Below are 11,575 nucleotides of genomic sequence, written 5' to 3' on the forward strand. Positions count from 1 at the left end.
CTCTATCACGACCCGACAAGTAAAGTTCGAAGTATGGCGTGTGTATCAAAACAACTTTTTGTCTCTGTGGTTTTCATCAAGGAAGCACCCTCTCACCACTCCTTTATTGTTCTTGTTATGAACACTGTCACATGGGGCATACAACGTCCCGCGCCCTATACTCTGCTTTATGCAGGCGATGTTTTCCTAGCGTCTTATAGCAAAAATGGTCTCGAGCAACTTGTCCAAAAATTTAATAATCGCCTCATGCAAGACGGTTTCAGATAGAATCTGAATAAAACCGAAATTTTGACAGCGGATCCCCATGAAGCGGCACTATTACTGTCAGGAGCAGTGACCTGCCCAGAATCTGGGACCAATGCTATCAGCCAATGGACAACTGCGCAATTACTTCACGCATTCCCGCAACCTGGATGAAGCGGATGAGATAAGACATTCCACAATTGGTGTTGGTGATGAACGCATCAACGAACATTTCAAATCTAAAATTTACCACAATGTCGTACGTCCTATCGCTCTCTATGATTCTGAGTGTTGGCCGACTATAAAAGACAATGAAGGGCGTCTTGCAGTAATGGAGGTAAAGATGTTGCATTGGACTAGTGGCGTGACACGTTTTGATCACATCCGAAATAAGAATATTCGCGGTCGATATGGGGTTGCACCGATCGTGGAAAAACTCCGAGAGTGGTGTCTTCCGTGGTATGATCACGTAATTCGCGCTAACGAGGACTCAATTGCCAAAATTGGTGTGAACATCGAACTCGATCGTAAGCGACCAAAAGGACGACCAAAACAACACTAGCTTGATACGCTGGATGGGGATTTGGAAGCTTCGCATCCAGACCAGACATTTGATAGAACCAAATGACCGATCACGGCGAGCCGGCCCGCTTGTGAACGGAACAAAGGCCGAAGAAAAGAAGAGGAGGCCACTGCTCGAGCAGTGCGACGCCGATGAAGAGGTATTGAAAGTTGCAGGAGTATTGTCATAATCACAATGTCACAGAAAGTATCCTCTCTCCATTGGCACGTATAATTATAAAGTTGTGATCTTCCTTACTTTAGACCCGAATCTTCAGTTAGAAATCTGAATCTGTCAGAAACTGGGTACCAAGCCAAGGAGCGTGATTTTTGGTTGCTATCAACACAATCCGACATCTGACTCGCGTTTGCTACTATTTGAGATTCTAGGGTGAAAAGATGCAGTACCACAAGAGGGGGAGAAATGCTCTTCAAAGTCCCAACATTTCATTTCGCTAAGGTCCAGCATTTTCAGCCTATATCGCTAGAATTCTCAACCAAGTTGGAGAAAGGGAGTGCGTATTCCCGAGACCAATTATAATCCGTTTTCGATGGTCAAAGGCCATGAGGTCAGTCACTATTACAAACCTACAAATTTGTAGTTCTTTTAGTCGCCTTTAGCGACAAGCAGGGATTATTTTGAGTGTATTCTTAACCCCCATCTAACAGGGCGTATAAAATATAGGCACATAGTTTAGAACTCTCAATAACAAGCAATGAATAACGGACGACAACGACTTATGGTTTCGTCTAGGGCAGAGGCAACTCCTCACACACTACTTGACTTTTGCCCTGGAGCAGTGTAACTTAAGCAGTTCTCAGGTCTGAAGGTGCAAGGTGTTAAGAGAGGGTAGCTGTAGTTCTTAAAATGTTTGTAAAAACTCAAAGTCGAAAATTTAACTATACATGGTATCATTAATCCACACTATAATAAGCAATAAACTAAAAGAATATATATAAATTTGGAAAGTCTAGTGCAAATCCTACTGCTATTAACAAAGTTTTAATAGATCGAACATACATTCCCGATGGAAATATTTTCCGCCGAAAATATGATAACAAGGTATTCGAATATTGCGCTAGGCAAGATAACATTCTAAAATATTGAATCGAATAGTGTGCTTACTTTTGATGTGTGTGTAATATTTACAGGAAAAAAGAATATATACACAGGAAAAAGAAAAGGTCATAGTAAACCTCCCAGTAACGTAAGTTTCGGGCTTTTTATCTATTGGGATTGCCTTTAGCGTCGATATAAAACAGATAAGTAAATTCATTTCCAGTATTTTTCTGGTTTTCCTTATCTCTTGCCAGAAGTCTCTGCTCCCACCCCTAATCCTTTAATATTATATTAAATAACTTGTTTTATGTTGTTGCAATAAAGAAAATACGTGAGCGATTTAGCGATTCCTTCATTTTATATAGCCCCGGACTTACTGGAATGAAGTTTCTCGCGAGGAGAATAATTCCACATACTGACTGACAAAACTACTTTCCGTGACCCCCTGACTGAAATCCCTTTCATGTTTTGTTCTACTTCTCGAGGGAAGAATATGTGCATGGACAGTTATCCAAACAATCCATTGGAGTTGACTGAGAACTTAGGGTCCAATCAAATATTTTCGTATAGCAGGTATGGCTGAGGTTGTAATGGGATGCTGACTACATATGTAGAGCAATATGGTGAGTTTTGGTGAGAGTCTCTTTATATCCTGGTGGTGAGATAATAACCAATAAGTATACATTTAAATTCCCATGAGTATGGTATGGAAGTAATGGAGTGGAGCTTTAGGACATTTTACGTCCACAGCGAACAATGTATCATTTCTAACATGACTTCTGGAAAATCTTAATATTGATCCTAGCTTACTTAATAAGACGAGGTTTACATAGCCTGGACAGCTGTTATTGACGAATATTATTACTTAGTAAATCGTTATGAATCCACAACCGCCTATTCGCTCTACATGCTCCACTTTGGTGCCCAAATCTCTATGTAATATGTAATGTGAAGGAGCTGAACGAGCTTCCCCACACCATCTTGGAAATATGCACTCTGCGATTTATGCTCCATGCAATGAACTTGGAAGGAATATAAATTGCCTCATTAATAGTTGAGTATTTCTTGCAGTCAGGTACATATGGGAGCTGTATGCTTCTTGTTCTTCTAGTTGACCTCTATTCGAATCACCCGGAGCTAGAGAAAAATTCTTCACAAGGATGTATTGTCTTGGATGCGCGCTTTGCGAATACGTACGAATGTTTATCCCATGAAAGTTTTATGAGACAGTCATTTATCTCCTTCCAAATTCAGCTCAGTAAAATGATGAAAGCCCTGAGAAAACATATATGTATTCGAAATGAAGTTGAATCGAATAAAAGCGGAGTAACGGAGGAACTGTAGGTAGATTTGTAATGCGTCCTTTGCGATCTTGTTTTGAAAAGGAAATAGTTGACTTTTTTGCATCACTGGAAATTTAATTTAATAATGTTTCATTAAATAGCGCTGCAAGAACTTTTAAATAACTTTTTATGTCTATGTTTCCGTATTTTCCACCCAATCCTTTGAATATGCATTTGTTTTTTGTTTTATAATAGAGGAGGAGTCCTGAGTCCGTCATTCACTTCGAACTGGACCAATTGGTATCTCATCTATGCCCTTGGAGCAGCGTGACCCAAGTGGCTCCTGGTTCTTACTTGCTGCCTTATATTAGCTCCCAGAGATGGCATGGGTGCAAATTATATTCAAACGGTAAACAATCTAGTAATTTTGTTTCAAGCAGGACAAAGCTGAAAAAACTTTCATTTTCGACAACCCTCCGGGAAAAAAAGATTTAAACTACAGTTAAAAAACATAACAACAAATAAGACTCTCATCTTCGCGACACCAGTTGATGATAAGAACAAGGACTTAATGTCGCTATCCGAATCGATCCGACCTTACTTTCTCCGGTGTCAACCTTGGATAATGGTTTTTGCAGAAGGACAAACACTGCAGAACAGTTCGGCTGCAAGCCTAGAAACCAGTAAGGGCAACTATATTTTTACTCAAATCTCAATCCGGGCTTATTAGAGCGACTTTCGAGCCCTCAGCTTTCAGGAAATGGTGAGGGAAGCTGAAGGGCATTTCAGGTAACCGTGATCCATGGCGCGTAGGTACGGTTGACGCACTATATCCCACAAACAGCTAAATGGCAAACATATATATATTCGAGCTCTGATAAGAAATCAGTGAAATACGTTCTTCACCGAAAGTAAACTTAGATGTCTCCCCATCGGACACCACCTTGTCGTGGTGGGGAAGCCTGTAGTAGTTTACTACTACACTAAGGGTGTCCAAACATGAATATGGAAACTAGGGATTTGAACTCTTCAAGTGGTAAGAAGTTACAGACAAGCCAGCTAGAAAGAAAAGTACGCAAACTCTCAACTTGGTAGAAACTGGAAATCTAACTTCGGCCGACCCATCCCCGATACTACCACCTAAATCTACCCGCAAATGGAAGAGGAAGGCTCGCTAGAGGGGAACTTCAGCCACTAAGGAGGAGGGACTACATCATCCGCATATTGAATGAACAGAATCCGAGCATGGACTTCGAACACTGAAGGGTAAAGTTCATGAATGCCAGGAAGGACAAATCAGCAAACGTGGAGGGTTACAGCTTGTTATTCGATCTGGACCAAAGGAGTCTGAACATGCTCAGCGGAAGTCACCATATGGTGCTCCAGTTTTTCCTAGATAGATTCATGAAGCTCCGCGCGGAGGATAGTGCATACAGTGGGGGAACCCCCATATGGTGGTCGGCACTAGCGAAGGGACTACAGACTGAATTCTTCCTTCTGATAACTTCTCCTACACCATTTACGGAACAGGTGGAAGCAATCAATGATCTATGTATATATCTAGAAAAAATGAAATCTTCTGGAAAATTAAGGCTATTGTAAGGCGCGGTCTTTTGACCTGTGAGTCGGCTTCTGAAAGAATGCGGACTGCAAGATTGTGGTCCATCACAATTGTACAGTACTGTGCACCAACGGAGGTTTGTCAATAATGGGCAAGGATGCATTTTACGAAAAACTGCACGCAGATCAGGAAAGGTTTTCTAAAAGTGGCATTTTTATTGTGATGGGGGATGTTAATAGCAAGGCGGGCTCTGATAATAATGGGAGAGCAATTTCGCTGATCGGACGAAGGAGACACTAAGTAACCTGTCATCAAAAATGCTTTTTCCTCAGGGGGTACGCAGGTCGTCGGTCACTTACCGAAGGGGCGTCATAAGATCTGGCTGATTGTGGAAGGGTTGGAAACCTTAATGACCATAACGCACTCGAACCATGATAATGAGGAAATCGTTATTGGGTTGGTACGAGAAGCGAAAGATGCTAAAGGACACAATGACTTCAAAAGCGTATACCGCGTCACAAAAGAACTACCGTGATGTCGCAAACCTCTCGATGGTACTGTGAAATGTGTTAATGGTCAACTTCTCATCGTCGGTATCGAGCACTTCAGAATGGTTCTGAAGTTGCTCCTCTTGCGGATGAAATAGCTAATTACCATAAAATCCGGATACGGACTGTTCCTCCAAGCAGAAGAAAAATTAATGTATTCAAACCGAGTAAAGCCGCTGCGTTTGACGGTCCCCCCCGCAAAGTTAATTATCACTGCAGTTTCTGCATATGTGCAATTGCACTCATTCGGAAATCCTAGAAATCCAAGAATTTCCTCAGAGAGAGTGAGAAGGGCATTTTTAAGATTCCAAAGGAGAGCATCCGACCTGAGTAAGACAATTAAAGGGGTACCTGCACGCGCTCTGCCGTCGCAAAGATAATAATTAAAATAATCCGGGAACGCATCAAAGAACATCCCGAAAGTTTGATCGACAGAGAACAGTGCAGTTTCCGCTTCACCCTTTTTGCATGTATGGAGGCCCCCCTTAAGTTCCACATAGAAAGATGTAACTCACTGTATGCATTGGCATTCACAGTTCGCACCTTCTCACCAAAGCTGGTGGAACGCCCCTGCGTTCCATAGGAAAATGCGCGAAAATGCTAGCCATTGCCACGGCTGTGGTCAGTGAACGCGACCCTGTGCCTGAATTTGGGGCAAATAACTGAACAAAGATATGGATGAAAACGAAATACCATTGCTATTGAAGGACAAAGAGGGTATTGCGTCATTCTTGTTGATTATGGGACCATGGAGCAGGTACTGCAAGAAGTGATAAAGAGCACGTAGTCAACCTGGATACCTTTAAGCGAAGTGGTAAAATGACACGCTCTCCAGACCCGTTAAGGCGGATGGACGACCAGATATTGATAGTGGCAAAGGCTGTACCGGGCCGAAGCATAATGTTCACTGTTCTACTACGGTGGTTGTTCGAAACCTCAAAGACAACTGCGAGCTAGGTTCGATCGACCAGCGCACGGCGAATGCAGGACAGTTACAAACCCCTACTGTGACTCCATTGCGGGAAGTACCTGCTACTATTCAAAGCCCGGTTCAGATGCTTGTTATCGAAAGAAGAGGCGACCTCTCTCATACTTAGTGGGAAATTCCCACTGCCTAGGTGAGGAACAAAAACGAAGAGTAAATGATGTTTATTGAGGTAAATCTCAAGCATAGTGATGCTGTACACGATCTTTTGAGCAGTCATTCCATGAAATCGATGAGGACGTGGCGGTTATAAGCCACCGACAAAAATTGACAACAGGAAATAATCGCAACGTCTGGTAATGGGTTTTTTAGGAGCTAAAATTAACGGTTCTCCACCAAGCGCAACAAGCGTGGAATATGAGTGAATATTACATGAACTCGCGTTAGACGCAAGTGCATGACCCCCCATTACCATCGTGGGAGGCTTCAACACATGGTCTACCGAGTAGGCAAGCAAGGGTTTCTAGTAGCAGGGAAGCTTTTTCTTCGCTGGGGATTGTTCTTGCTAACATCGGAAGTATGTACCTATATATTCTGTAAAGAGGGGCTAGGTTCAGTGGTAGATATGGCCTTCGTAAGCAGTGGGTTGATGAGGGACGTTACCTGGCGAGTTAGTGAATACTACACGCATAGCCATCATAAAGCTATACTTCAGTGGTAGATATGACCTGCGTAAGCAGTGGGTTGATGAGGGACGTTACCTGGCGAGTTAGTGAATACTACACGCATAGCCATCATAAAGCTATACTGTTTAGTGTAAGGGAGAGCAGAAGAATGGGGCATTCCAGAGACATAAAGTCATCCCGGACTAAGTAGTTGGAGTTCAAAGATGTTTGACGGGGAAATGTTGACCGATATATGTAAGGATAGTTCCACACCAACAAGTACAGCGAGAGGAAAATCTGAGCGAATTTTAAGAAACATGGTCGCAGCCTGTGATGCACAGATGCAGCCATGGTGGAATGACTAAATTTGCCGACTACGTGCCCTACGCCTGCCAGCAAGAAGATGATACAACGCACAAATGGTGAGCAGTAAATTGCACAGAAAAAGGAGCGGTACGAAACTAGCAGGAAGAACTGCGGAAGTCGATCCGCGAAAGTAAATGGAACTTCTTTAAACAATTGTTCGAAAAGGCCGACATCAATCCGTGGAGAGAAGCCTATAGAGCGGTAATGGCTAAGTTGAAAGGAAGCAGGACCCCGCAGATCAAGTGCCCAGTTCCATTCCGAAGAATAATGACCACTCTATTTTCACTGCAAAGCAATTGCACCAACGCGAGCATCCCCCAAAGGATATTCCAAATATAAGAGAGGATGAGCTTACCATTGCCTGCGAAAAGGCGAGGGTTAAGTACTTGGGCTGTACGGAATGCATATCGAACATTGCTTTGAAGGCGGCAATAAAAGTCAGACCGGAGTGGTTCATTTCCATGTTTAATATCTGCTTGGAAGAGGGCAACTTCCCGATTTATTGGAAAAGGCAAATACTGGCGCTGCTATTAAAGAGTGGTAGATCACCTGGTGAGCCATTGTCGAAACATCCCATTTTTTGATGGACAGTATGGGAAAGTTGCAAAACAGGCAGCTCGTATTTGTATAGGAAGCAGGAGACATGTCCAAACTATAATACGGTTTCTGCGCTGGATTCTAGCAACACAGTCGTCAATCTGGCTGAGGACGCAATTGCAGATAATTAGGTGACAGGGCGATGCTAAAGAATACTGTACTATCATCACCGTCGATGTGGGAAATTCCTTTAACTCAGCGCAGTGGCAGATATTCACCTAATCATCAAGAATTATTTCGTGTATAGAAAACTCCTCTATAACGACGTAGGTCCAGTTGAATATTTGGTAACTGGCGGAGTGCCTCAAGGATCAGTGCTGGGCTTACTACTCTGGAATGTGATGTGTGACTATGTGCTGCGCATCGAACTCCTGTGACAAGCTACTCTTGTTGACTACACAGACGATATCCCATTTGTTGTAGTTGACAAGCACGTGGAAGATGTTTTCTTGGCATGTAAGAATTTGGTTAGGATAATCATGGATTGGTTGTTATCACATGGATAAGAACTGAAAGAAATTTTACGCTTTCGTGTGGGACAGCATGTGATAGAGTCCAAGCTTTTCATTAAATACCTAGGCGCTATGGTGGATCATTGATTGAACTTCAAGGAAGACTTAAGTCACGCGGGCGAGATAGTTTTAGCTATATTAACTGGCATAATACCCAAATTGTTCATCTATTTTGCTGTCCACAGCACCAGTTTGGACAAAATCCCTTAATGTTCAGGCGCATAGGAGAAAATTATTTCCATTATACCGTCTGAGCGCATTAAGAATCGCTAGTGCATTCCGAATAACGTCAGACGAAACCACTTTTGTTGTCGCGGAAATGATGCCCATTGATATTTTAGCTGAGGAAATACGAAGGTGGTACAACTGGAAAGTACGCCGTGAACATAATTCCGCAGATTAACGACGGGAAGAGAGAACGCGCCAATCAAGGTGTAGCAGGATCGTTGGGATATTTCTCATAAGATGAGGTGGATGCACAGGATGGTAGGTATCTACTATTACTTAGTAGAGTTTCTGACTGGACATGTCGGATACCGTAGGTATTTACATCATGTTCGACATGACGGTTATCCCTTCTGTCCTGAAAGTCTAAATGAATACCAAGATCTGGAGCACATACTCTTCGTGTGTCCCAGATTTGCAAATGAGAGAGAACAGCTTGAACTTTTCTTAACGAGAACCTTACAAGTGGAGCCAATCATTCTGCAAATCCTCGAATCCCAGGAAGTATGGAAGTTAGTGGCACCATGAGCTGCATTCAATAGAAGCTTCGAAGAGTAGAGCGCTTAAGAAAAAACGGCAGAGAGGGTACAATTTTGACCGTAGGAGTAAGCCAGTTGGCGTTAACCCGCCCCACCATATAATGCGGTAATTTTAGTGGATGCGGTAGTTTTAGTGGATTAAAGTCCTACATTCTATTCTTCCGAAAAAGAGAGACAGACAGGCAGACAGTAAATCGATTTTGATAAGGTTTTGCTTTACACAGAACCTTAAAAAGGCACAGTTAGCTTCGCTATGCAGTTAAACTCATTTACTCAAGGGGTGCGAAGCGAGCCTCCACAAACTACATTCCTTAGATCTTTTTAAGTGAAATTGTTAATTTATTAGCTGTTCTACCAACATCTAATGGACATATCCTAAAATCGAAGGTGGTGGTAAGTATAGGGAACTGGTGCCCAATATTTCAACTCTATTAAGATTGGATGATTTAGAATCTATTCAGGAGCTTAAACCTATTTATCAATTTGAAGATATTGAATTAACTATTGGATGTTGGCGGCGGCCATGAAGTCCCATTTTTGGCCAATAAATCTACCTATATATAGCAATAAAAATTATTATCACTAACATTTTCTTAGGAAGTCTATAATCCAGTTAGAGTAAACGTTAATTTAACAATGATAATGACATGCATCACATGCAATTTAAATAAACGAAGCTAAAATTGTGATAATGGTAAATTCAATACGCTAAAAATTGAATTCCCGCATTGTGTTTTGTTTCCAACTAGATAAGATACTGATTCAATAGACAATGGTCGTATTTTCATTAATTGCTTGGGTATTTGCAAGTTGATTAGCTTCGATGGGGGTATGATAACTGCTTCAATAAACATTGCTATTTTTTAATCTTGACATGATCTAAGCGATAAGTAAAACGAGGCTATATAAATTGACACATCTTATCTGACAATCTGGCATTTTCGCCTAAGAAGTAAAAAATGCAAGGTTCTATCGTTTTACTGGTTTTAGGGCTAACAGCAGGTAACCTTAGTCGTTTTAATGATGTCTATAAACTGTAAAAAAAACTATTCAACTTCAGCCTTTGCTGCTCCACTTTTGGAGGATGATGAATGGGTTCTCGTTCCCGACGAGCACATGCAACTCCGTTTAATGAATCTCAAGGATGTTGAGTTTCAGATGAACTTAGAAAACCGAGGTAGCTTCAATGTTGTTTTCCGTTTATACACAAGAGAAAATCCAAAAGAAGGAGAAATTATTGTTCCTGGCGATGCTGAAAGTTTGGCTAAATCGAATTTCAACCCGAATAATCCGACAAGGTAGGTTCTGGACTCAAGACGTTGAAAAACTCTTGGAATTATGGTTTGAGTCGTGATCCATCTGAACCACACTTAAAACCTTAAACTTTTTCAGAATTGTCTCTCATGGCTGGGGTGGAAGTGGAAACTCAAACACAATCCGCACTTGCCGCGAGGCCTACCTATACCGCGGTGAATTCAACATAATTGGTGTCGATTGGAGTGAGGGAGCAGATAGCAAAAACTACATCAAGGCCAGGAACAATGTTAATGAGGCTGCCAGACAAGTTGCTCAACTCGCCGACTTCTTAGCTGACCATGGAATGAAATTCAACGATTTGTATTTGATCGGTCACAGCTTGGGAGCCCATGTTGTCGGTATGACTGCCAAGAAAGTAACTCGTGGTAAAGTCAACACTATTTTTGGCCTGGATCCTGCCATGCCACTTTTCTTCGAAAAAAAGCCAAACGAACGATTAGCTGTTGGTGATGCTGAATATGTGCAAACGATTCAAACCAATGCTGGAGTTTTAGGGTTCGATGTTCCAATTGGCGACGCTTCGTTCTATCCAAACTGGGGTGGCGATCAACCTGGCTGCGGCATTGACATTGCTGGAACTTGTGCCCACTATAGATCATGGGCTTACTTAGGCGAAACCATCAAAGAAACTCCTGATGAGTTTATCGGTGTGAAATGTGAAAGTTATCAGAGTATTGTTGACCGTTATTGTCCATATAAGGGCGTTACGGGAGTTATGGGCGGCCAACCTTCGAACCACAGTATCGTTGGTGTGTTCTATTTGCCAACTGCGAAGGATACTCCATACGCGTTGGGAAAATTCTATCAATGAATAAATGGATGATAATAATAGTGATTTTATTGAAACTCATTGTTGATATACTTCACACCGAGAAGCTACTTAAGTTAAAACCTTATTTTCATACATACGTGATACTCGAATTGAATTTACTCCACTTCTATTTACACGAAAGAAATGGCATAGCAATTACTAGCCTTTTGAATTAAGTAGTTTCCTTGATTATGCATATTTACAATGTGGAATGAATTGTGATTGCTTAATATCCTATTCACATGTATCCCAAATCACGGCGTAAAATTTCAGCGATTAATGAAATTAGTGTTGAATTGAGCGGCTCTGAACTATCCTTGATGGCAAGCAATGCTCACTAATTGAGCTCCAATGGACCTTCT

At 41.9% G+C, this 11,575-nt stretch overlaps 1 protein-coding gene across 1 annotated transcript; it reads left to right on the top strand.

Moving 5' to 3' along the window:
* The first annotated feature begins 10,002 nt into the window (after positions 1 to 10,002).
* On the top strand, positions 10,003 to 11,248 carry LOC119647060 (phospholipase A1-like). Its single transcript, XM_038047817.1, has 3 exons — positions 10,003 to 10,087; positions 10,146 to 10,383; positions 10,478 to 11,248. The coding sequence occupies exons 1-3, from the start codon at positions 10,045 to 10,047 to the stop codon at positions 11,211 to 11,213; spliced, it is 1,017 nt and encodes a 338-aa protein (XP_037903745.1). The 5' UTR covers positions 10,003 to 10,044; the 3' UTR covers positions 11,214 to 11,248.
* The last annotated feature ends 327 nt before the right edge of the window (positions 11,249 to 11,575 follow it).

The sequence above is a fragment of the Hermetia illucens genome, chromosome 1 (genome assembly GCF_905115235.1).
Source record: "Hermetia illucens chromosome 1, iHerIll2.2.curated.20191125, whole genome shotgun sequence".
NCBI lineage: Eukaryota > Metazoa > Arthropoda > Insecta > Diptera > Stratiomyidae > Hermetia > Hermetia illucens.

What these genes read in the sequence shown, in the direction of transcription:
- LOC119647060 (XM_038047817.1), top strand. Translation starts at nt 10,045, where the DNA reads ATGCAAGGTTCTATCGTTTTACTGGTTTTAGGGCTAACAGCAG. An exon ending in GGTTTTAGGGCTAACAGCAG is followed by an intron (nt 10,088 to 10,145) that starts GTAACCTTAGTC and finishes ATTCAACTTCAG; the next exon opens with CCTTTGCTGCTCCACTTTTG. An exon ending in AACCCGAATAATCCGACAAG is followed by an intron (nt 10,384 to 10,477) that starts GTAGGTTCTGGA and finishes AAACTTTTTCAG; the next exon opens with AATTGTCTCTCATGGCTGGG.